Here is a 23,885-nt window from a genome sequence, read left to right as displayed (position 1 = left end):
ACTTAACACACACACACACACACACTGTCAACACCCTCACCTTTCACCTGAGCAGGCGGTCATGTTGTGGCTCTGCCTTCCTTCAGCCTCTCTGCATAGCCGCCACCTTTTCTAAATGAATATTTACGGTGAGCGTGTTAAAGCCAGGAGCGGGTCATGATGTCCGATGTCCTCACAGACATCAGTGGAGCTCCTGCTTCCTCAGCAGGTAATCCTCCTCTTCTGGACTGAACACCTGCAGAGGGCTTTCTGAATGAAAGGTCGCTATATGTTATTTTCTTTATCATAAGGAGCAGAATCTCAAACACCTGAGGATCCTTCTGACACACCTACGGAGGTCAAACGCCGCTTTGAACAGTTTCTACCTGCTGGTATTTGTTAGAAAAGCAGATCGCATCATTTTTGTCATTTCCTCATCAGACATCAATGAGGATCAAACTTTGGGACATAAATGCTGGAAGCAGAAATGTCAGGAAGGAAATGTTTTTACGAAGTGCAGAGGAATCTTTTTTTTATCTCTAAGTCATCCAACATTGTTGATCACGGAGCAGTTCAGTGTTCAAAGAAGGATGAATGTTAAGCCATAGTCACGTGCACACATACGAATGCTGCAGGTTTTTGGGATTTCCGGGTCTGTAGAGGGTCGTAGAGAGGAGCGGCTGCACCTTAAGGGGAGCTCAGGTGTGTCTACAGTCCATGACAATGGAACGTACCATTGTGTTTTGTGTGGTAAGAGTATCATGAAGTATTCCTGAGGATAATGGAAGTCACACACACTTCTGATGTACAGGTGATGCTGTTGTACGCCGTCCTTACGCCACACTCTAGCCGTTAGTAAAGTGTGAATTCTGGCTCCTTACTGAACATGCAGATGCTGCACGCACGTGGTGTGCACGTGATCCGTAAGTACCTGCAGGGCGTCCACATGAACCACACTCTGATTGTCTAAGAGTCGGGCTGCAGCGAGGAGCGTGCACGTGTCACGTGAACAGCTCTAACGGGCTCCTCGTTCAGTCTGCAGGATGTGTGTGTGTGTGTGTGTGGGCGGGGGGGTTTGAAAACATGAAAAAACTGTGTGACACGCCTGTGTCTGACCTACTTCCTGTACTTACCCCTACGTGTTGTAGAAGTGTTCTCTACCACCTGCATGACCGCAGAAAAACATACATGTTTACCGTCTATGGGTTCACTGAGCGGTCTACCTACCGTGATATTTGGTGCGGGTCACCTGCCTACAGGTACATACATACCTGTACAGGTATGCCTGTTTTCCCCTGCAGACGGCCCGTAAGGACAGTTGAGACTAAGACTTTAATAATTAACTGAAGTCTCTTATCTGTTGCTCCACACTCAGAACAAAAACCAGCCTTCTTGTTTCTAATTTTATTCTCGCATTCATCTTCTATGGTACATGGAACCTGAGGTGTCACATCTGTGTGGCCCCAGGGGGGCACGCCGCTTCTCATAGGGGGGGTCTTTCTGGAAAATCAGAGCTTTTTAAAGGTGCTGTGACCACGAGGCTGTTGAGAAGCCAAACCTTCTCTCAGGTGGGTCAGTCAGTGCTATCTGTCGCTGTTTCTCCCTGACACACGTGCACGTGGTGCACATGCACACACACACACACACACACGTGCACACAACAGCACTGCTTAGCGCAGCCACAATTGGTTACCTGTTCTCGGCTGCAGACAAAGGCGGTCTTTATCTGTGTTCCTGGGCTGCGCTGGCCTGAACACAGGACACCTGAGAGGGTGTGGGAACTGCCTCTGCTGATCCACTTCTACGGTGCAGCCGCTGAGCCATAGCAACACATCCAGACCTCTGCTGCAGAATGACACCAGCTTATTAGTGTCTGCATGTGATTACTTGGTGCTTAAGCCATAATCCTGCTGCTCTGCACTTATTTAAACTTTACTTACATCTACTGTCTGACATGCCAGGCCAGAAATGAATGATCTGAAGTGTTTTCAGGACAAACAGATGCAAATAAATCTGCTGCCATGATTGGGTGAAAATCCTAATGAATGATTGTTCGGGTAATCCCCCACCAGCAGCTTAATCCCAGGAATCTATGTGGAAAATTAGCGTGTGCTTGTTTGATCAGGAGCCTCCAGGACGTGACGTTTAACAAACATGAAGACATCGGCTCCTCGCAGACGCCGTTTCATCACTGTATTAAAACGGCCCTCCTTCCAGAGACGAGTCATTAGTCTCGTCAGAGCAGGCTGTCATGGTTAAAGACTTTCTCCCTGTAATTTCACTAGGCTGCTCCAAGACGCCATGTCTGCTCGTGGAAACCGGAGAACGGCACGCCGGCAGAAGACAGATAAAGGGCGTTTTTAATTGCCATACTTTTCCTTATCAAGGTCTCACAATAATCCTTGGATGGATCTGTGAATCAGTGAAGCACAATTCTGCCCCAAATCCTGTCTGATGCACCATGAAGTGGAGTGGTGGTGGTGGTGGGGGGGGGGGGGGGGCTGTTAACATATAGATTGATTAGAGGAGTGAATGATGGATTTTAGAGCAGCCATGGCTCGTTTTCCTCATGTTTGAGTGCTTCACTGACGGAGGGAACTATCTCTTTCTTACACAGATCTGAAGATCGTCTGAAGTCACATGGTTTGGATTTTGTGGTCTGATTTTGGTGCAAAGGACGTCGATGTGGTTTCATTTGATCGGACCGAAGGAACTCATCCAAAAACCTGAACGATCCATATTTGAGGTGGACGGAGCAGACAGCCAAGCGGGCCTTCGGGAGTCACATACAGAGACACCGGATTCGCCGTTTCAAACCAAAGGCGGCGCCTTAAACAGGAGTTTAGTTCATTTTAGTTCATTTCCTTTTATCCGTCTGTGAATCGCTGAGGCGGTCAGTGTTTCACATCATTCCCCGGTCTCTACTTCAGCTCTCTGACATGAACCGGAAACAGAAGCATCAGACGGTCCAGATGTTCACCACCTTCATCTGACTTTTGCTTCCCTCTGAAGTTTTTCTCCAACCTGAATGCCGAATGAAGCGGCTCAGAAATGTCTGCGTTTGTTGAAAACTGTGAAATCAGAACCAAGAAACGTTACGGACAACAGCAAATCCGGGAGAACAACCGTCAAACTTTGGAGTGAAAATGGAACCAGAAAATAGACTTCAGTGGGAGTTTGGTCCATGGACGTTTCTGAGAATGAAACCCAAACTGCCGCTGATGCAGAAAATAAAAAAACGCAGAGAGCTGTTCCAGTTCTGAACAGACCTTTCATGCAGATTCAGAAACTGCTGCAGAATTTTCAAGGGTGCAAAAACCTCCAAACACTTTTCTTTCTGTTCATCAAAACAAATGCAAAAACATTTGTTCAACAAAATGAAAAAGCTGCAGAATTGAAGCAGAACAGATAGATCTTCTCGTTTGTCACCCCAAGCAGAACTGGACATAGGTTCCGGCCCGCCGTGATTTCTGAAGCGTTTGTCTAATCGGAAAGGCCCAAGGGGTCAAAAACAGCTGCTTTCAACAGGCGGCTGACTGAGCCCGATCCGAACCCCTGCAGAGGTTTTCAGAACATTCCTCTTCTACAGTCATGTTACAGAAGCCTTTGGGGTTCTTTCAGTGGTCCGCATCACTGCTGATGAGTAACGGGCTTCTGTGGCGCGAGCGGTCGGGGGGGGGGTCCTGACAGTGTGGTGTCACCGGCTCACGTGTACGTGTGAGGCTGCAGCGTAACTCCATCACATCAGACCACTAATTGCCCGGCAGCAGACCAAACAGCCCCGCATTGTCTGCAGACAAGACGTGACATCAGCGGGCGCCACTTCTGGAAAAACCTCCCTGTTGGAAAAACCAGTTTGTGTCACTGCTGGAAAGTGATCCGTTGCTCCCAACCTGCCAGCAAAGGTGTCACAATCCTTACGTTAAGCTATGGATAAAAACTGCATCCTTCATCCTCCATTGTCAGACGGTTTACAGCCGGCCTTCAGGGACGCCATGAGTGAGCACGGCCTCACAGTCGCACAAACACAACCTCCACCCGGATGAGTCCACCACCCAGGGCCACATCCAGCCGGACTCCTGCTAACAGAAACAGGCCTTTACAGAAAACCGTCTCACAAGTAAACGCCAAAAAACGTGGGGCCTTTAACCTCCCCCCATCGGCGTCTCGCCTTTCAGCCCAACAACTGCAGCTAGATAAGCTGATACCCAAGAATCACACACCCAGGATAGCACGGATACAAAGGAACTATTGACAAACCTCGTGGAAATAACCCGCTCTAATTATGCTGCTTTGCCATAACTCACAGAACGGCAGAGTTTGATGGAGAGTCAAGGATCCAGCAGCTGGTAAACCCAGAAAATCTCTTAATCAGTACCTTCTGACAGAAAAGGGCTGAGAGCAAACACTCAGATTCTCCCAGTGCTTTTGGGAAGCAGCACGGTTGTTTGAACCAAAAGACGAATGTTGAAAATCCTGGGTGAAGAATAAAGATCCTCACGTTTGTTCTCCATCGTCTCACCAAAACCGGATTTCAGTCAAACAACAAACACAATGTCCCCAAAAATCAGACGATAATGTTTTTGCTCTTTGGACCAGATTCACTCTACAATGTTCTGAACTTCTGACGTTTGTGTCAATAAAGCTTTTCCACGACCCGCATCATCCTGAAAACCTTCGGAATGACCTTCATCAAACTGAAGAGTCTTCAGATGACAGAGAGTAAGGAGTTTCTGAAGGTCGTGACATCACAGGAGCACAGCGCTGAGCCTTGAATGAAGGTCAGTCGTCAGAGATGCCTTAGACTTTTGTTTACGGACCCGCTCCCATGAAAATGATGTTTTATTCAAATCGTGAATCAGGAAAAAGCAGTTTGTGACATGGAAAGTATGCTGGGCGGGGCCACAAGCTCCCTGCTCCAAACAGCAGCAGGGAAGAAGAAGGGGGCGGGGTTGCTCACTACAGTGGACCCGCCCACAACTCAGAGATGAATTTCTAATGAACTCCTGCCGCTCTGCAGAAACTATGTTGTAGAAAACGACACCGGTTTTTGGATTTTAACTAAAAACAGCATCATCATGATGAAAAGACGACTGGGAACGCTTTGGAAACAGATCAGAAGATGATGGGAGAAGTGACGTTTCCTCCTGCATAGCGGCTGAAAACAGTCTCAACACCGTTTTGGGTTCTAATGGATGTTTGCTGAACTGGAGCAGCTGTTCTGCATGACGCTGTAACTGCTGCGTGTGATGCTTCTGCACCCAAACCTGCAGCTGACGACAACAACACGCTCAGTTCTGCTCTGGTCTCCTAACATGAAGATACGGAACCACGAGGAGCCCATCCACTCGTGCTTCTCACTCAGAAGATGTGGAACCTGGTGTAAAATCAGGTTTGGAACCAGGTGTAAAATCAGGTTTGGAACCAGGTGTAAAATCAGGTTTGGAACCAGGTGTAAAATCAGGTTTGGAACCAGGTGTAAAATCAGGTTTGGAACCAGGTGTAAAATCAGGTTTGGAACCAGGTGTGGAACTCGATTAATGGAAGGATTTGTCCCGTTTGATCTGGACCTTTAGAGAGGAGATTGGTTGTTTTCCACCTGTCCATCAGAACCTTCTGCGTTCTCCAGAGTTGGACCGGCTTCACGTAGAACGTCTGACGCGTGTCTTTCGCTCGTCTCAGACGTGTTTCCTAACGGCACCTCCTCCCTCCCGGCCCCCTCCGCTCGGTTTAATGACGTGGACGCGCACGGACAAGTCCTCCGTTGTTATGAAACCTGATCAGGCAGGAGTGGAACAGGCCTAACCAGGACTGACCATGCAGAGTTGGCTGGTTTGCAGTTCAAATACCTGCCCCCCCCCCCGGATCAGTGATGATTGGACAGGAAGCCGCAGACGGCGTTGGGGGGGTCATGAGAGCAACACCTGGTTTGAGAGGTTTTCCTTTTTCACTTGAGAACAAAGAGCCACACAATTTCACTTGAAATGTTCTTCAGGCTCTGAGACAAAGAATCTCATTCTCCTGCAGGAGCGTGAAGGTGAAGCACAGCCTGTGCTCACCAGGTGAACTCACCTGAGGGCTGCAGCAGCAGACAGGTGTTCCGCTCTCAGCACATTTAGCCACAGGCATCCCTTTTTACATTTCTCTGTTTTCATTTTGCAAAAGCCAAACATTCTCTGGCAAACGGCTGCAGAGCGAGTGAGCGCGTGCACGGCGGCCTGCAGGGATCTGCAGGGAAAGGGTCTTCAGCAGCAGGCGTGGACCTTCAGCAGGTAAACTTAGCGGGTGGTCTCTGTGACAGCCCAGCTTTCTGTGCAAGTTCATGTCCAGCTGGACCGCAGGCCAGCCCCCCCGACACGGATACTTTCCCACATTCCCCGGATAACTCGCCGCTCATTCCTCTGAGACCGACTGCTTACCTGAGGAGGTCAGACAAAGAGATGGCGGCTGTCAGGACCACCAGCCAAAAGAGGAGTTCCTGCATCCTCCAGACCACCAGAGGAAAAACATGTTTTTGAAATCCACCAAAAACTACAATTCCCAGGGTCACACCACTTTACATTCAACAAATGTCCTCTGTAGAAATCAAAAGGAGTTCATTCAGTAGAGTGCAGGGGGGGTAGTCTGGTTCAGGAGTGTTAGTCCGTCTCTGCATGAGGGGAAGTTCCAAGAGAAACATCTGAACCCGGTTTACGGAGAACAGGACGTCGTCTCCATGCATGAGAGCGTGCATGAGAGCGTGCATGAGAGCGTACACGGACTGGAGCATCCCCGGCTGCATGTGTGGAACGCGCTGCCGCCGCACACACTGGTGCCCTCACATGCACTGTGCAGTGCAGGTGAAGGTGCTCTGCATGCTTTATGGGGGGCAGCTGCTGCCAAATGAATGAAAGAAACCTTTGGAGACGTCTGCGCTGCAGAGAACCGAGCGGCTGCAATAAAAGGCAGTAAAGCAGCTGAAAGACAGACTGTTCAGACCGACAGCAGATAACAACTTTCATTTTGTTCACCCGACAAAATGTGTCCAACCAGACATGGACAGCAGCCGTCCGTCATCCCGCATGACAGCAGACGTAGTCGCCGGGCTCTGGAGCGACCTCAGCTCGCCCTCAGAGGAAAAGCCTTCAGATGGAAACCAGCAGCAAATGAATGAATGAAGATGTTCAAGTCCCTCATCTCTTCACAGTCACTGCTGCATGGAAACACTGAAGAAGCTAAACTCCCACCGAGGGGAGGGAGCGAGTGAGCTACGCCGCCACCATGCAGCCAGGTACAGTTTTAACTACCCCTCTAACATATTCCAGACATGCACCTACCTGCCCTGCTCTGCAACACCCGCCTGCTGCACTGTAAGCATCACATTCAAGGCTTTCTGCCTAAGGAGCTGCAGGAAACATTAGCAATGCAGGAACCTGCGTCTCCAGAGGGAATGCATGAATAATCTCACCTGCAGCTCCTGGACAAACGCTTAGCTTCTTCCTGCCATGAAAGCATGAAACTTTTCCCTTTTCAAATGAACGCTGCATGTGATGCGTCTGATGCCGCACAGAGTGCAGCCTCAGCGTTCACTGCCAGCAGCAGCAGGACTGCTGCAGATGAAGGAATGTGCATGCAGACGTAAAAGCAGGACTTGTTGTTTCAGAGCTGCAGCTTCTGCTCCATTTGCTCCTTACCTCTGTGGCGCTTGCAGCCTAGTGTGGGTGCTGGACGGTGGCCAGCAGCAGCGTTTGAATCCCGGCCATCCCAGACTCAGACCGAGTCCCTCTGCTATCCATTCCCGCCTGGTGTTCCTCCCGGCTTCTCCCCCCCCCCACGCTCAAACCTTTGGGTCGCTGCTCCTGGGCTCCGTTCTGCTGCTCTAAGACGCTCCTTCTTGTCTCTCGGTAAAACAAACCCAGGTTGAGTGGAGGCGCTGCCACCACTTGCTGCTGACAGAGTTGCTTACAGTGCAGATCCTGTAAGCTGCCCTGCTCTGCCTTCCCTCTGGCCTGTTTTTCCTCCTCCCTCCCTCTGCTACTGTTGGAGAAGAGCTCTCCTGTTTTCCTCCTATTCTCCTCCCCTTCTTTCAGCCTTCTGCTAATAGCTGTTTAGTGTCTGATTTCAGCACCTGCTCTGATTCAGACAAGAACAGAAAACTGTAACTCTGATCCAGAACAGAAATGAGTAAAGGAACCAGCAAAATGAGTTCCTGCATAAAGGAAGTCCTCAGTTGGTCCACCTTAAAGTTTGAGACATGCATTCCCCAGAAAGACTCTGCTTTTAATCTCTGCGTGGGAAAAGTTGCACATTTGCATGCCCGTCTGTGTGGAACAATGGAAGTGGGTTCTTTCCCTGCACAGCGCCTGGCTGGCATTGTGTGCACGCCCGGCTGCTTTTGCCAAACCCTGAGACGGTGACAGACAGAAGCTGCCAAGGCTTGCTTCAACCAGGATCTCCTTTGGTTCTTCGTCGTTACCTGGGCGTGTTCCCTCGTCAAACATGAAAAGAAGATGGCAGCTTGACTCTGGAGACGAGTCTGCATAGCTCTGTAAGGATCTGATGAATGCTCTGTTTTATTATGGTGATTAAACTGCTGATGGAGGTTCTGAGTGTTTTCATGTCTTCCTAGATCAAGTGATCTTTATCCTCTGATCCAAAATGCACGGGAAGATCCAAAGCCTGAATGTCAAACCTTTAAAACTGTTAAATGCAACTAAATGCAGTTAACTGCATTTAACTGCAGGCTGGGGTCTGTTGGGAATACTGTCATGTCCCCCCAGCATGTGAATTTTCCAGGATGACGTGGAGTTCTGCAGCTCTCCTGTCTGCATCCTCACAGGAGCAGCTGCTGAATGAACCGGCGGGTGTCCGCCTGCGCTGCGTGCCTGCGCACGCCGACATGTACGGACTCCGCTCTCCTGCAGGCTACAGCAATCACAACAACCCAGCGATGAACCTGACCGGCAGTGAGCAACGCTGGGCGAAGGACCGCAGGAAAATGGTAGCAGAAAAAAAAAAAAGAGAAGAGACAGAAGGAGGAAAAAGGAGAGGAAGAAGGCTGGCAGGGGTAAAGCGGAGGAGGGAGGGAAGATGAGATGAAATGTAAGTCAGGAGTTGCCGGAGGATCGAGTGAGAAATCATTAACATCACCTGTCTGAGAGGACTCCTAATAAATCAGTTTGCTATAAAAAAGGGAGAAGGTGGAAACATTTGTATTAAAGTTCAACCCTGCAGCACAGCACACAGCTTCTCCCAGATTGTCTTCATCATGTTAGAAGATCACTCTGAGGAGCAGAAGAAATGTCATTTAAAGGTCCAGAGTTGACTTTATTCACGCTTCCATGGTTTCTAACTCTGCATGCTTAGCAATGACCCGATGACGGCAGCAGCAGGCTGCTGACGGCGAGCCGTTCACCACCTTTATCAGAGCCTGATAACAGGAGAACGTTGACCACAGGTCACCTGTAACACCTGTAACATTTGTCACGCTGACGATTGGGACGTTTCAGGATGAAAAGGAACCAAGGCGAGTCCCAGATCTGCCAGGGTTTTTAGGAGAGCATTCACGAGTGAGAACATCTGATGGAGATTTTCAGCTCCTCAGGATCTTCTCATGCTTTGCAGCGTGCATAAGGATTTTGTGTGCAGGTAGAGGTTGTTCTTCATGTCAGGAAACAACATGAAGCTGAGGTCCAAGCATAAGTCCAGCTTGAAGTTCTCCTTGGCTTTGCTCCATTCTTCCTGCTGTCATCAGGGTGGAAGTCATTTCTGGTGGTCCTCAGACCTTTTCATCATCATTTCCGTGCATAAAAACTCCATCCCAAAGAAAAAGATGATGTTCCTTTGAGCAAAGTCTTTCATCCCTCCAACGCCGCTCCATTTTTCCTCTGCTTTGGACTCCGAACTCCTGAATCCAGCGGGCGGGTCGCTTGCTTCATGACCGCAGTTGAGTTTGGACAGGAGGAGGAGGATGGAGCAGAGAGACAGAGAGTTACCACACAAACATGGGGAACGTGGAGCATGCAGCGTTTGAAGGAACCTGCAGGAACGCGGTGATGGATTTTGGTCGCTCGGGTCTCCAGACACAGAACTAAACTGATGACTGAAACTTTGGAAACTTGGCTACAAACATTAGAGAAGAAGTTCTGGGGTTTGGTGCAAAGGGGAAGTCAGTTTCCTGAACTTTGGGTCAAAGGTCAGGAAGTGCCGGCTGCAGCTCAGGTGTTGTTTGTATTTTGTTGATTATATAAAAGTCTGGTCTCAGTAAATGACGCAGTTTACTTGTTTTTTTCATTATTGTTTCACATTTCCTTTGATTGATTGAGGATGCCTTTAGTTTCATAACAGGTAATGTTTAAGATGTAATAGAACCCTAAAAAACCCTGTTAAGGTTTCTAATGTGTATTTCTGTTCTGAAGACTTTTATTGTGAAGGCTTCACGTACTTCCTGTTTTTCTGTGATATCTCTACGCATGCCTCAATTCAGAAGAAACGGGTAATGACTCACGCTCTGGCTACAAGAGAAACGCACTGATAATTGTTTAAATCCATCATTTGTTTTAGCATCTAGCTGGAAGGCGAAAAGGTAGGATTATTGGTAATGTTTATACATTTTGGGATTATTTGCAATTTGTTTAGTGTAAAAGTACAAAATGTGTTTGTAGTAGTGATGGGTAGATGAGGCATCGTGAAGCAGTTCGGCACATTGCCCAAACTGTATTGACACTGTGTTACTCAATACTGACTCCTGCTGGACCACAAACGTCATTGCAGGAAACTCCACTGAAGCTGATTAAATGTAATCTAAACACAATATTTGTCATTGTTGTTCCTCATGTCTGGCTCTATGGTGCCCCAGCATTGAGGAGAGGCTTTTAAGTTTGACAGTTCTGCAGAACAGATTCCACATTTAACCTCCAAAACATAAAATATTCATTTTAAGAGTCAGTTTGAAATGGAATTGTTTTCTGCTAGATCAAGCAAAAACTAAGAGCAACAGGAGAAACAAAAACGCCATCAAAACTATGAAATAATTCCACAAACCTCATTAAAACACCACATTCAGCACCTTTCAGGAAAGACTCAGTCAAATAAAACCTCAAACACAGGTGGGCGGGGAAAACGGGGGCATGCGGGCGCAGCTGGAAGCTGGGCGCATCCGGGGCATCAAAAGAAGCTTTTTTCCCTACTCTGTTAAATTCACCGCAGGACGGATTTAGGACCGAAGAGACAGAAACGAGAAGATCCGGTGATTTTTCAAAATAAAAGATAGTTTAAACTCATAATAAAACTAACTTAAACTAGTTAATAACTGCAAAATCTGAAAGTAAGTTCCAAAAAAAAAAAAACCCTGCCAAACTCCAGCACTGATCAAATCAAACAACCATGATTTCTGGCACTTCTGGCTTGCCGTAGTTACTTTTGTTTGTTTTTTAAACATGGACAGCATTTATTAAAATAACATTTTAGTAGATTAGCAGAGGAAGTCCATCTGATGGTCGTAACCATTTATTTTCCTGTTTTTAAAAACTTTTGATAAAATAAGGTCTCTTTTTCACTCAAGTCATTTTCTTTTCTTCAAGAATTTAATTTTTTTTTTCAGTCTTTGCTTAGACTGCTGGCCATGCGACCCCCTCCCAGATGGATGGATGGATAAATAGATGGATAACTGAATGGATGATGGATGGATACATTATAATGGTGACGATGCTAAATGTTACTGTCCTGCCCCCACCAGGGGGGGGTCCCGGCATCAGACACAACCAAATAAAGTTCTTTGAATTGAAGCTTTAAGCTCATCTGCATTTTAAAGATAAAATGTGTTTAAACTCCTGAAGGGGAACTGATCTGCTCTTTCATGGTTCTGTTTGACCATTTGTGCTGCGTCCCAATGTGGGCGTGTCCACGTTCCCGCGTGCTGAGGTGGGCCGGCCCCTCCACTCACCAGCAGGGCCTCCTGGTTTTCAGCCAGAGCTTGCTTTGCCAAATAATGCTCCCTCTTCACCTTTAACTCCAGAGACTCGGGCACATCAGGGACGATCCAGTCGATGGCTCGGAGCACAAAGAAGACGACGTGCTGGAGGTTTTCACAGAAGATCAGGCGATCATCACTCAGTGGAAGAGAGGTGGACACATTCAGAATAACTCAAAGCTGCTGCTGCTGTCATACCTCGAATGCAATAATAAAGCCGAGTCGCACGGCGAGGAGCTCCCAGTAGAAGAGCGTATAGTTTCCATCGTTATCTCTGAAAGCTTTGTATCTGGGAACATGATGAATGATTACACAGCAGCGGTAAACAGCAGACTACCAAACATTTCTAACAGCACCCTCTGCTGGTCGCATCATCACAGAACACAGAGGATCCACAGAAACGTTCCATTCGGATATTTTCTATGAAGGTAAAAATGTGTCAAAAAGAACGCACTTGTAGATTTGATTTGAGAACTTGTAATATAGAATCTGAATACTTGTGCATCAAAAATCTGCATCTGTGTGTAAAAATCTTCTGCTGTGAACTGACAAATTTCCAATTGCATGTGTTCATTTAGAGTTACAACTGCTCAAATGTGCTTCTGCGTGTGCTCGAATCTGCTGCCGCAAATCACAGGTGCGCTACAACTGCGCTCTGACTTCTGACACATTCCTTGCGAGAAACTTGGGTCAAAAGTGATCTGTGTCCGATAATGGGACTAGGGGGGGAGGGAGGGTAAGAGGAGGCGGAGTCAACCAATCAGAGTGCAGGATTCTGAGAACTTGGTCAAGTTAGAAAGACCTTCACAGATTCACACTTCCTGCTTCAATAACTCTTCTGATAAACGTTCGAATGTGACAGCAAGTCTCTCAATCATTTTGTATGAACACAGAGAGTGAACTAACAGAAAAACTTAGTTTTCTCCTGCATTTTAATGAGAAATGATCTCTTCGTGCTTTAAATCATAAATGCAGACATGCAGCTAGACGGCTGCGAACGGACAGGATCAGGAAGATGATTGTAGCAGGACAACAGGGCCAGGGCTATTGAGCAGCTTTATTATAAATCATATGGATAAACATTTGAAAAAAATATATTAGATTAGATAAATGCGTTCTCCGCGACGTTCCAGGCGACAGCGCGGCGGCGCGCGGCTGTGGCGGACTCAGCCCGCTGAGCAACGGCTGGCCGCTGACTGATCGAGGGCGTAGCGTGTCGCTGGTACGCGACACCGCGGCCAGACGCCGAGCTCCGCGGAGAAAAGGAGAAACGAGGATCCCACTGACCGACGGCGGAGCACGCCTGTCGCTCGCGGGTGCTCTGCGCTTGTCCAGTGGGATCCTCGGCCTCTCCTTCGGCCTCTCCTTCCTCCGCGGAGCTCGGCAGCTGGCAGCGGTGTGACACCGCGCTATATGCCCTCGCTCAGCGGCCAGCCGCCGAGCTCCGGAGGAAATAAGAAGCAAGGATCCCGCTGACAGACGGCGAGGTCTACGCCCTCGCTCAGCGGAGGAAAGAAGAAGCGAGGAGTCCGCCACAGCCGCGCGCCGCCGCGCCGGAACGCGGACTCAGCCCGCTGAGCGCTGGGTATGCGCGAGCGACAGGCGTGCTCCGCCGTCGGTCAGTGGGATCCTCGTTTCTCCTTTTCTCCGCGGAGCTCGGCGTCTGGCCGCGGTGTCGCGTACCAGCGACACGCTACGCCCTCGATCAGTCAGCGGCCAGCCGTTGCTCAGCGGGCTGAGTCCGCCACAGCCGCGCGCCGCCGCGCTGTCGCCTGGAACGTCGCGGAGAACGCATTTATCTAATCTAATATATTTTTTTCAAATGTTTATCCATATGATTTATAATAAAGCTGCTCAATAGCCCTGGCCCTGTTGTCCTGCTACAATCATCTTCCTGATCCTGTCCGTTCGCAGCCGTCTAGCTGCATGTCTGCATTTATGATTTAAAGCACGAAGAGATCATTTCTCATTAAAATGCAGGAGAAAACTAAGTTTTTCTGTTAGTTCACTCTCTGTGTTCATACAAAATGATTGAGAGACTTGCTGTCACATTCGAACGTTTATCAGAAGAGTTATTGAAGCAGGAAGTGTGAATCTGTGAAGGTCTTTCTAACTTGACCAAGTTCTCCGAATCCAGCACTCTGATTGGTTGACTCCGCCTCCTCTTACCCTCCCTCCCCCCCTAGTCCCATTATCGGACACAGATCACTTTTGACCCAAGTTTCTCGCAAGGAATGTGTCAGAAGTCAGAGCGCAGTTGTAGCGCACCTGTGATTTGCGGCAGCAGATTCGAGCACATGCAGAAGCACATTTGAGCAGTTGTAATCACAGATTTGAAGTTGTAACTCTAAATGAACACATGCAATTGGAAATTTGTCAGTTCACAGCAGAAGATTTTTACACACAGATGCAGATTTTTGATGCACAAGTATTCAGATTCTATATTACAAGTTCTCAAATCAAATCTACAAGTGCGTTCTTTTTGACACATTTTTACCTTCATAATTTTCCCCTCATGTTTTGAGCTCGACACTTTGGTTCTTCTCTAAATTCTTTTCAAAGCAGTTTTGTTATTATCAATAAGTTAATGAACCAGATTCTTCCATTGGAACAATATTTTATGTGGGATCAAAACACAAATTCTGCTTTAGAACGCCGTGGACGCGTCAAAACCCGACTAATTGTGTCTTTTTGAATGAACGGACAGTGACTGGTAGATGTATTTCAGCAGCAGATGAAGCATACCAGAATGAAAGGAGAACAAAACGTAAGCATGAGTGCAGAGCTCCACCAGCCAGACCCTCATCGTTTTAGACATTCCTCACATTCCGCCCAGAAAAGCACGTGATCGTCTGTGGGAATTTGCCAAGAGGCAGAGAAAAACTCCTGAAGACCAAGAAGGGAACTTCTCTAATCAGAAAAAGCAAACTCCAGTCCCTGCAGGACAGAACAGATGGATGCAGAGCATCTATGGATAACTGTTTGTTCTCAGTTAAACAACCTGAGAGACTCAGAGTTAGTTCATTTAAAACCTTAGCCACATGCACCCGTTTGGGGGGGGGGTTCTGCAGGTTTTGTGGTTGCCCGGTCCATGGAGGGTCGTAGAGTGGAGCGGCTGCATCTTAAGGAGCACAAGTTTGTCTTGCAGTCTTGAAAATGGAACGTACCATTGCTGTGAGTGCGGTGAGTGTTTTGTGACGTATTCATCAGGATATAAGTAGTTACACACACTAATGGCGTACAGCTGTTGTACGGCGTCCTTACGCCACACTTTAGCCTTTAGTGAGGTGTGAGTTCTGACTCCTTACTGAACCCATGAATGCTGTGCACGTGGTGTGCACGTGATCCGTAAGTGTCCATGTGACGCCCGTAGGATGTCCACACAAACTACACTCTGATTGGCTAATTTCCTCATTTCTATGAGTCAGGTTGGAGCGAGGGGCGTGCACGTCTGCAGGATTTGGGGGGGGTTGAAAACATAAAAAATCTGTAGGAAACGGCTGCATCTGACCTACTTCCCCCTAACTTCCCCATACGTGTTGCAGACGTGTTCTCTATCACCTGTCGCCGCAGCATGAATGTAGAAAGAAAAGTGCATGAACATTTTCTCTCTACGGACTCACTGAGCGGTGCACCAGCTTGATATTTGGTGCGGGGGTCATCTGCGTACAGATTTGGCCTTTGTTCACCTGCCAACAGTCGGCGGTTGGGACCAAAGGTGCTTTCACAGCGGCTGAGAGACGGAGAGACCGTGGAGGCGGCCGTCTTTCATGCAGGGCACCAGGTGTGTAGATCACGGTACCGGTAGAGTCTCTGAATGATGTCATGAACGCAGACATGGACACACGACAACCGCCCTCGGCGTCTGTGTGAACACAGACACCTATCCATGCATTGATCGGGCTTTAGCTGGAAGCTCCTCCCACACGCGGAGGAACACACAGGCAGCGAGCAGAGATTTCGCCGCGCGGCGAAGGAGAGGCGGCCCACGCGAATTTGCCATGCTGATAACGTTCACGGATCATTCTTGGTGTGTTCAGGAAGTAGAGGATGGTACACTGAACCTGCACATGGGATGCTCGGTGTAGTTCAGAGGAGCGAAGGCCAGGCTGAAGTTGACGTATCCATGGAGACCTCGTTCAAACTTGTACTGGTACAGCAGGCGAGGTAGAAAATCTGATGTGAAGGCTATCAGGAAAGCCTGAGGAGCACAACACAGCGATGAATTTCTACATCCGTGCCCCATCTGAGGTCCCAAAAGGTGAAGGAAATGTACCCACATTGACGATGACGGACAGGTGGGACAGGCCTTCCAAAATGCTGAACCAGACCCCGATGTTCTGGGTGCGCTCTGCCACGGGCCGCCGGTACTCGCACACGAACTTGTGAGCATCCAGACGGATCTCCACCCAGTTGTTGAGTAGGGCGAAGAGCGGGGCGAGAGGAAAAGCAGCCACAAAAATGGTGATGAACCCGAACTGGAGGACTGCAGGACAAGAAGAGACTTGAGCAGAACAACAGACGAAAGGACTAGTTTCTGTGCTAAACCACTGAGAGCAGATGGAATCACCCATCTCCAGGTATTCCTCAAACAGCCCCCCACACTCCACCAGCTGGTAGTCCTCCTCCCATCGATGAGGCTCACAGGAGGCCTTACCCCCCAGCACGTCGGCTAACGTTCTCCTCTGGCGCCAGGCCTTCACTTTACTGCAGACAGGAAGGGATGCAGATCTGATAGCAGTATTCTACGTACGCTCATGTTATGGATTCATCCGACTGCAAGCTTCACGTACGGTAGGATGAACTCTTGGATGTTGTTGATGAGCTGCTTCCCCACCATTATGATGAAGAGTTGTTCAGCCAGTTCGATGAGGCAGCCCCCCGGTCCACACTGTGGCAGGAGGACACCCACCCAGCAACGTTAGCATCCTCATAGAACGACTAGGAGAACTTCTTTGAGTCCAGACTCACGTCCTCGTTCCTCATTCCAAACAAAGTCCCGTAGTTAGTCGGATAACCGACAAACCTGATCATAAACAGAAATGACGGACCGACCTCCTGCTGCAGTTTCAGAAGCATTTCTGGATTTTCTGTCTCACCTTCCTTTGAAGAAAGCCACATAGAAAGGAGACGAGTAGAAGTTGACGAACTGGAAGATGAAGACTTTGAAGGTGAAGGCGTTGTCATACTGGGTTTGGGTCCGGTGCATCTCTGCAGCGGGAAGAGACGTTGGAGGAGAGTCACCTTCAGAGAAATCTCTGAAGCTTCAGAAGAGTTTGATGTGGCTGGTGTGACGGTCCCTCACGGGGGTTCGATTCCTACCCCATTTAGTGAGCTGCTCTGCTAACGCCGTGTAGACCTGCCCCATCAGCAGAATGAGGCCCAGGTTCACGATGCTGCTGGAGATGTTGGCTATGGTGGCAGCCTGCAGAGACCAGCACGGCGCCTGAAGGCCTTCTGCCTCTCTAACACCAGCACCCCCCCCCAGCTGTGCCGGGACGTACCTCTGTCCGCAGCACGGGACTCCCGGTGTGGTACATCATGACACTTATGATGCCGCGGCACATCACCACTGTCACCAGGAAGATGATCACCACGCACAGCTGGGAGCAGAACCAGCAGCACTCAGAGGGTGACCATGACCCCCCCATGACACCGCAGATGAGACTCACCATGAGGATGATCACCATGGAACCCGTGAACATACGCGACAGCCGGGCCTTCTCTGGAAAGTAGGGCTCTTTGACCCCAGTCACGGGATTCTGCTCCACGGTGGGGGCCATGGCGGCAAACTCTGGCCGAGGACGCTCCTGACGAGACAGAGGCGACCCCGAGGTTAACGGGAGCTGGATAAGTGAGGAGAACTACTTCCTGTGAGCAGTGGGAGGAGCCAAAGAAGCAGATGACAGAGTCATTTCAGCAGATTAGCATAGGAGACAGGAAGACCTCTTCCTCGTGGAAGTCCATGCAGTCCCAGTGATGAGCCAGGGTGGCCATTTTTCGCTTCCAGTACTCCAGAAAGGTCACCGCCCAGAAAGACATGAAAACGCTGAAGAACACGGTACCAGGGTGGTCAAACAGGTAACCCAGCTGCAGACAGACAGACAGACAGACAGACAGACAGACAGGCAGACAGACAGGCAGACAGACAGACAGCAGTGATGGTCTGCAGGCCTGCAGGCTGGGATGCTGGCTGAAGAAGTGAAGCCCCCTTACCTTGGCCATGGTGCAGATGTCAGACATGTTCCAAGCCTCGCATGTTTTACAGAGAGGACACATCCGATAAGTGGAACCGCCGTGACAGATTTCCTCACTGACGGACAAACAGACGCCAAAAAAGTGAGAAAACCAAGGCTCAAAGGTTTTACAGTAACCAGTCAGATATGATAAGAAAAAGAAGTTCTGCTTTGACGAAAAGACTATTTCATTTCATGACATAAAGAACCAAAAAGCTGTTAGTTTCCATCCATCCTTTCATCATCCACCCATCATCCATCCATGTATCCATCATCCATCCATCCATCCATCCATTTTCTAAACCTGCTGATTTCTTTTCGATATCTCAGGGTTGCTGGAGCCTATCCCAGCTACTGTTGGGTGAAGGCGGGGTTATCCCTGGACAAGCTGCCAGCCTGTCACAATCTCACACACAATAACACACACATATAGGGACAGTTTGGACATGGAAATGAATCTATGACACATGTTTTTGGACTGTGGGAGGAAGGATTTGAACTACTACCTCACTCTGGGGGTGAGGATGCTTACCACTACCCCACAGTGCAGCCCTGCTTTGAGCATTTCTGCCTAAAAGGATCCAGCTGGAAGTGAAGATTCAAACTGAGCTGAGGTTCTGAAGGAACATCTCCATCATCAGAACCGCTCTCCTCATGGTGGGAGAACGTTGCAGACATCTCTAAATGTTTGAGATCTTTGTGGAACCGACTGGTTTCTGTTTTTGAAGGCCTTTCATTCAGAGGCATTCCTGAGTGGAGAGGCGGTCGATGTTCCTTTGGGTTCCTCATCAGTAGATCGATGCTAATCTGATGCTGGGGCATTAGGCGCAGAAGCGCTGCTAATGCCCCTGTGGGGGCACGTGCACGCGGCGGGAAAGCCTTCTGTTTGTGCTGAGTGCGTGCTCGCTCACGCCGGCGTGTTGGTACCCATGGACATGACCCCGGACATGAAGATCAGCGTCCCCACGACGGCGGCCGGCAGCAGCCAAGCCGTGTAGAAGCCTGAGGATGGAAGGAGAGCTCCGTTATGTGATGCTGGAAAGAGGAGGGGCCATCAGCGCACCCCCCCATCCTGAGGAGAACATCACATGGAAAGTTACTGTGCCCACAAACATCTGCCCCCCCAAAAAATAAAGAATTTAGGTAAAGTTGATGATGATTGATAGGCTTTATACATAAATTAAAAAATCAGAAGTTTTTTAGAAGCCCCGCCCTTCTCTGCTGATGAGCTTCTGCAACCAAACGCACCCAGCCAAGCAAAGTAGAGCGCGATCTTCTCCCCAAAGTACTCCCTGATGTGGTCCAGAGGTTGGTACTTGTACCATTTGCTCCAGCGGGCCCAGTAGAAGTACAGAACCTGCCTCTGGTTCAGGTCCTCAGGTGGGATCTCCTGCTTTGGGAGCTGGAAAGGTCCCTGAGGAGAACCCAAAGGCCGTCAGCCAGAGGAGCAGCATCCTCATTCAGCAGAGAAGCTTCTTCACCTCATGGAGGGGGAAGGCTGCAGCGAACGCCCCCTCCGTCACCAGCCTGTCCACGCCCACCTCGGCCTTCTTCCGTTTGCCGTACGCCGTCCTGGCCAGAATCTCATACACCTGAAACAAACACCTGTCCTGAAAATGATGTGTTCTGAATTTAGGAAACTTCCTTTTCCCCCAAAAGTGAAAGAAACACTTTATGAAATGATGAAAGATCCACAGAATGACTTAGGTTACGTTTCAACACTGACTGTTAGGACACCGATCACAGATTTTCCTGTCAATTTTTGGCCTGTCACTGCACAACAATGTGTCAATAATTGTATCATGTATGATGTATCATGTGTTATGTCTAGCCACGTTTTTACACACAAAAACAGATGACAGAAATGTCCCGCCAACTTCACCTTCTTTAATAACAAAGTCAATTTATACTTAGAATCCATAAGATGAATCAATCCACCTAAAGTCATAACAGTTTATGATATTCTGAGTTGTAACCCCCCCCCCCCCCTGCATTTGTACCACTGTCCAACTCTGAAGTTGTTGTTTTATTTTTCTCTATGAATATGTGTACGTGCATGTACATGTATGCATATTGATAATTATTCTACTTTATTGCTTCCTTCTAAATTGTAGTATTCCTTCTACTTATATTTTACGATTTTATGTAAGTTTTCTATGTGTTCAATAAAGTTCTTGAGAAAAAAAGAAGAAGCAAACAAAAACAGATCTGTCCTGATGAGATGCAAAGGTCGCGACCTGCTGCTGCTGCTGCGCATGCGCTACTCACAACCCGGTGCCTCTGCGTGTTGCTGAAATACGTCTCACGGTTGTCGGAGCCAACGAATCTAAAGAAACACGGGAAGCTTTAGAATGGGGGGGGGGGTAGTTTTAGGTGTCGGGGGGGGGTGGGGGTGGAGCTCACCTGTCCATCTTTGATTTGCGGAAGGCGCAGGTGTAATAATCCACGGGTCTGTTCGGTACCGACTCCTTCATGACGTTGGGAAGGCAGAACCTCTTCAGCACGGAGGCCGAGGTGTTCAGCTCCAGATGCGGCTGCGCCTGCGCACAAATGCGCCTTCCATCCTACCTGATTCTTTACAGAATTCTTTACTTTAAGTAAGTAAGTTTTATTTATAGCGCCTTTCACAGATAAAATCACAAAATGCTGAACAATAAAAACATTCAATACAGTAAAAGCAGAAAAACAATCAATTAAATATCATGTAAAGCAAAACTAAATTAAAGAAAAATAAACGTAGAATAAAAATAACAATGAAACCAGTCAGCTAAAAGAATTTATGAATCAAAGTGTCTTCAGTTGAAAGAATCGATGGTGGCGGCCACACGAAGGGACAGAGGGGGGGGGGGGCATTCTAGAGTCTGGGGGCTGTTGCCTGGAACGACCGCTCACCTCTGGTTTTAAATTTGGTCCTAAAAATCTTTAAAAGATTTTGATCCGAGGATCAGAGGGAAAGTCTGATCCGTATTTTGGGGTCTGTCCATTTAAAGCTCTATAGGTTAAAACTAGAATTTTCAAATCAATACGCCACTTGATTGGGAGTCAGTGGAAGGAGGATAAATGGGGGTGATGTCTGCCCCTTTGTCCAATGTTTAAAGCCTTGCAGCAGTGTTTTGAACTAACTGAAGACGGTTAAGAACAGATTTATTAAAACAAGTAAAAAGAGAATTACAAGAATCTAAACGAGAAGAAATGAAAGCATGACCATCTGATTTAGATGAAAAGGTCCGCAGTTTGGTTATGTTACCTAAATGATAAAACAATTTCTAATTCAAAGGCTGGAATTTTCCAGCAGAAAAATTCTTTTTCTTTTTACTGGACTCAAACGAAGATTGACAGACAGCTCTTATTTAACCGCGTGACGTAGACTTCCATGTGAGTCATGACATCTGGACTGACGCTGACGTTGGCCTCCAGTTCACAGCTTCTGATTGGCGATGAATAGGAAACCAACTTTAGCGTCGAGTCCGGGTCCTGTTCGCAAACTGCAGGACCTGAACTGCTCAAACCAGGATTAAACTGTGATTTAGATAGTAAAGGACACATCCAACACAGTTTATCATATATAAAAAATGGGAAATAGGATCATTTGATCATTTTAAATACATAAAATCGTCCTATTTCACATTTACTATCTAATGCATAACTGAATCCAGGTCCTGTGGTTTTTGAACCCGGTTCTGTGGTCTTAGTGTGGAAAATGCAGGGAATGTTTCTTTGCCCTCGCCAATCGGAGCTGAAGCCAACTTCAGAACGTGAAACTTGAATTCCAGATATTTGACTCAACAGAATGTTTGTACTCGATCCTTGTTCAGTCCTGGTTCTGACCTGCAGCGGAGCTCGGAGGCAGAGTTCCTCTGCATAGCACACCAACACCTCCCAGGGAGCGCTGATCTTCAGAAAGTGGATGGTTTTTCTCTCATTGGCTGTTTCCTCCTGCAGAATAAAAAGGGGGTGGGGGATCAGGCGCTCCTGGAGACCTCCTCTGTGCGTAAAAGCGCACGGAATCGGCCGCCGCACCTTTTCCAAGAGTAAGCCGGCAGCCTGGAGGTTCTGAGCAAACCTCTCCCGCCACTGCTGCAGCTGCGCTCTCCGTCGCTCGGACCTGCTGCCATCCCCGCCGCTCCGCTCCCGGTGCTTCTTCCGCGATCGAACCTCCCACACCAGCACAAAGTCTGCGTGCAGCACAGGTCACTACGGGTCATGGGTCTGTGTGCGGGGACGGGGAGGGAGCGCGTGCGGCCTCAGCAAACTCACCGATCTTAGTTTTTCCATCCCGGAAATAGTTTCCGAGCTTTGGAGCAGTTTGGTCACAGGGATGCCCCCCCTCAAAGAACTTGCCGCCCTCAGCTTCATCTGCGGCTGCGCTGAAAATCTGAAACAACATTCAGGTGGAATCAGATTCTGCAAACCTGGAGGCTGCAGGGATTCTCAGTCAAACATGAAACTCTTCAGACGCTTTCAGGGGGATGACTGACATATGGAGAGAAATTACAAATCAAGAATTACGCACACACAAATCCGACTGAGTCTAATTTCTCTCCATACTGACAGCTGCAGGGGCGCGCGGCGGCCACACAGGTAACGAATATTTTCGGGAGGGCGGGGGGATGCCACCACCAAGCGCGCGACCCTCTCTGCTGTATAAAGACAACTTTATCCCAAAACACACATGTTGCTGAACCACAGAAAGCGTCCTGCAGCTGAATGAGACCGACGGTGAATTAACAGAACCGAACCAGAACCAGAACTTCCCTCGTGAGTCCGTTTCATCTTCTGCTCTAAATGAGACTCGGGGGTCTGTCTCAAGCCGTGCTGCTGTGCGAATGTGCAGTTCTAGCTGAGCCATACTGCAGAGGATCTGAGAGAAGGAAAATCTTTAGGTAGACTTTAAAAGTCGCGTGCGCGTCAGCAGAAGATGATCACGATGAGGAAAAACCATCGAGCTTTCAGCGGGAACTTCTGAGGTCAGTGAGCTGTGAAGGAGTGATGAAGAGGAGAGGGAACTTAAGATGGGGGGCTACTCACTCTGGGGGGGATGAAAGCTTCGCTGTGCAGACTCCCGTAGCCGTCCGTGCTTTGCGCCCCCCCTCTCTCGTCCAGGTCCAGGAGGACCTCCCTGTCCTCTCTCTTCAGCTCCGAGCTCTTCCTCAGCATGATGGCGGGAGGTCCGGATGGCCGGCAGGATGGAGACCCTTCGTGGAAACAGGAGCGATGCTCTTCTGGACGGATGGATGCGGAGGAAAGATGCTGATACTGTGCCTTGGAGGACAGCAGCAGCACTCTTCATCCCTCCTCTTCCTCTTCTTCTCTCTGCAGTCAGACCTGGAGCTGATCCACTGCATCTGCTGAGGAATACCGTAACGGAGCCAGTATGCGGCACCGGGCTTCACCGAGACGCTTCATCTGTGAGGAGATCTGAAACTCTCTGATAGACCTCTGCTGCCCCCCCCACCCCCACCCCCACCCACACCCAGGGAGGGGCAGAAGACTGACCAGAACGACACGAACATCCATGCAGAGAAATTCTAAATGTTTGTAGTTCATAAAGTGGAACTTGATCAAATCCAGCGGTGCTGTGATCCATGACTGACAGAAAGCATTTAAAAGAAGAAAAGCTTTATTTAAACCATCATTTTTACAACAGTCTGTAAACGAGTCTCATCCTCTCTTCATCCAATGGGTTCAGGATTATTCATAATCTACATCAGTCCCAAACA

The 23,885-nt window shown here is 48.6% G+C and overlaps 2 protein-coding genes across 6 annotated transcripts in view; both read right to left on the bottom strand.

Moving 5' to 3' along the window:
* The window catches only part of arhgef19 (Rho guanine nucleotide exchange factor 19), a 15,610-nt gene extending 6,574 nt beyond the window's left edge, over positions 1–9,036 (bottom strand). Inside the window, exon 1 of one of the 2 annotated variants that reach the window (XM_004084425.4) lies at positions 7,653–9,036. The gene's annotated coding sequence lies outside the window, so the exon portion shown is untranslated. Of the gene's footprint in view, positions 1–40; positions 1,289–7,652 lie in introns of those variants that run through there. The other variant, XM_020699815.2, reaches the window with a different exon arrangement.
* LOC101170148 (anoctamin-7) lies at positions 1,395–23,885 on the bottom strand. 4 transcript variants are annotated; one of them, XM_023956285.1, is made up of 23 exons: positions 23,194–23,880; positions 22,423–22,540; positions 22,186–22,340; positions 21,994–22,101; positions 20,569–20,705; positions 20,434–20,491; positions 19,647–19,757; positions 19,414–19,579; positions 19,077–19,167; positions 18,146–18,242; positions 17,876–18,019; positions 17,602–17,739; positions 17,434–17,532; positions 17,252–17,354; positions 17,029–17,140; positions 16,901–16,955; positions 16,723–16,820; positions 16,500–16,636; positions 16,210–16,415; positions 15,994–16,130; positions 12,128–12,218; positions 11,903–12,034; positions 1,395–1,824 (listed from the first exon to the last, which is right to left on the bottom strand). In XM_023956285.1, exons 1-23 carry the CDS (start codon positions 23,320–23,322, stop codon positions 1,702–1,704), a joined length of 2,745 nt encoding a protein of 914 aa, XP_023812053.1. In that variant the 5' UTR covers positions 23,323–23,880; the 3' UTR covers positions 1,395–1,701. The 4 variants fall into 4 exon arrangements, with proteins under 4 accessions (XP_023812053.1, XP_023812051.1, XP_023812054.1 ...); XM_023956283.1 differs by having other exon boundaries at positions 16,210–16,636; positions 23,194–23,883; XM_023956284.1 differs by lacking the exon at positions 1,395–1,824 and adding an exon at positions 9,155–9,890 and having other exon boundaries at positions 16,210–16,636; positions 23,194–23,878.

This window comes from Oryzias latipes, chromosome 7 (genome assembly GCF_002234675.1).
Source record: "Oryzias latipes chromosome 7, ASM223467v1".
Taxonomy (NCBI): Eukaryota; Metazoa; Chordata; class Actinopteri; order Beloniformes; family Adrianichthyidae; genus Oryzias; species Oryzias latipes.
The sequence above is the reverse complement of the archived record's forward strand: the minus strand, read 5'-3'. Positions and strand labels throughout refer to the sequence as shown.

What these genes read in the sequence shown, in the direction of transcription:
- LOC101170148 (XM_023956283.1), bottom strand. Translation starts at nt 23,322, where the DNA reads ATGCTGAGGAAGAGCTCGGAGCTGAAGAGAGAGGACAGGGAGGTCCTC. An exon ending in GCTTTATTATTGCATTCGAG is followed by an intron (nt 12,035 to 12,127) that starts GTATGACAGCAG and finishes GAAAACCTCCAG; the next exon opens with CACGTCGTCTTCTTTGTGCT. An exon ending in AAAACCAGGAGGCCCTGCTG is followed by an intron (nt 1,825 to 11,902) that starts GTGAGTGGAGGG and finishes GTCATTCTGCAG; the next exon opens with CAGAGGTCTGGATGTGTTGC.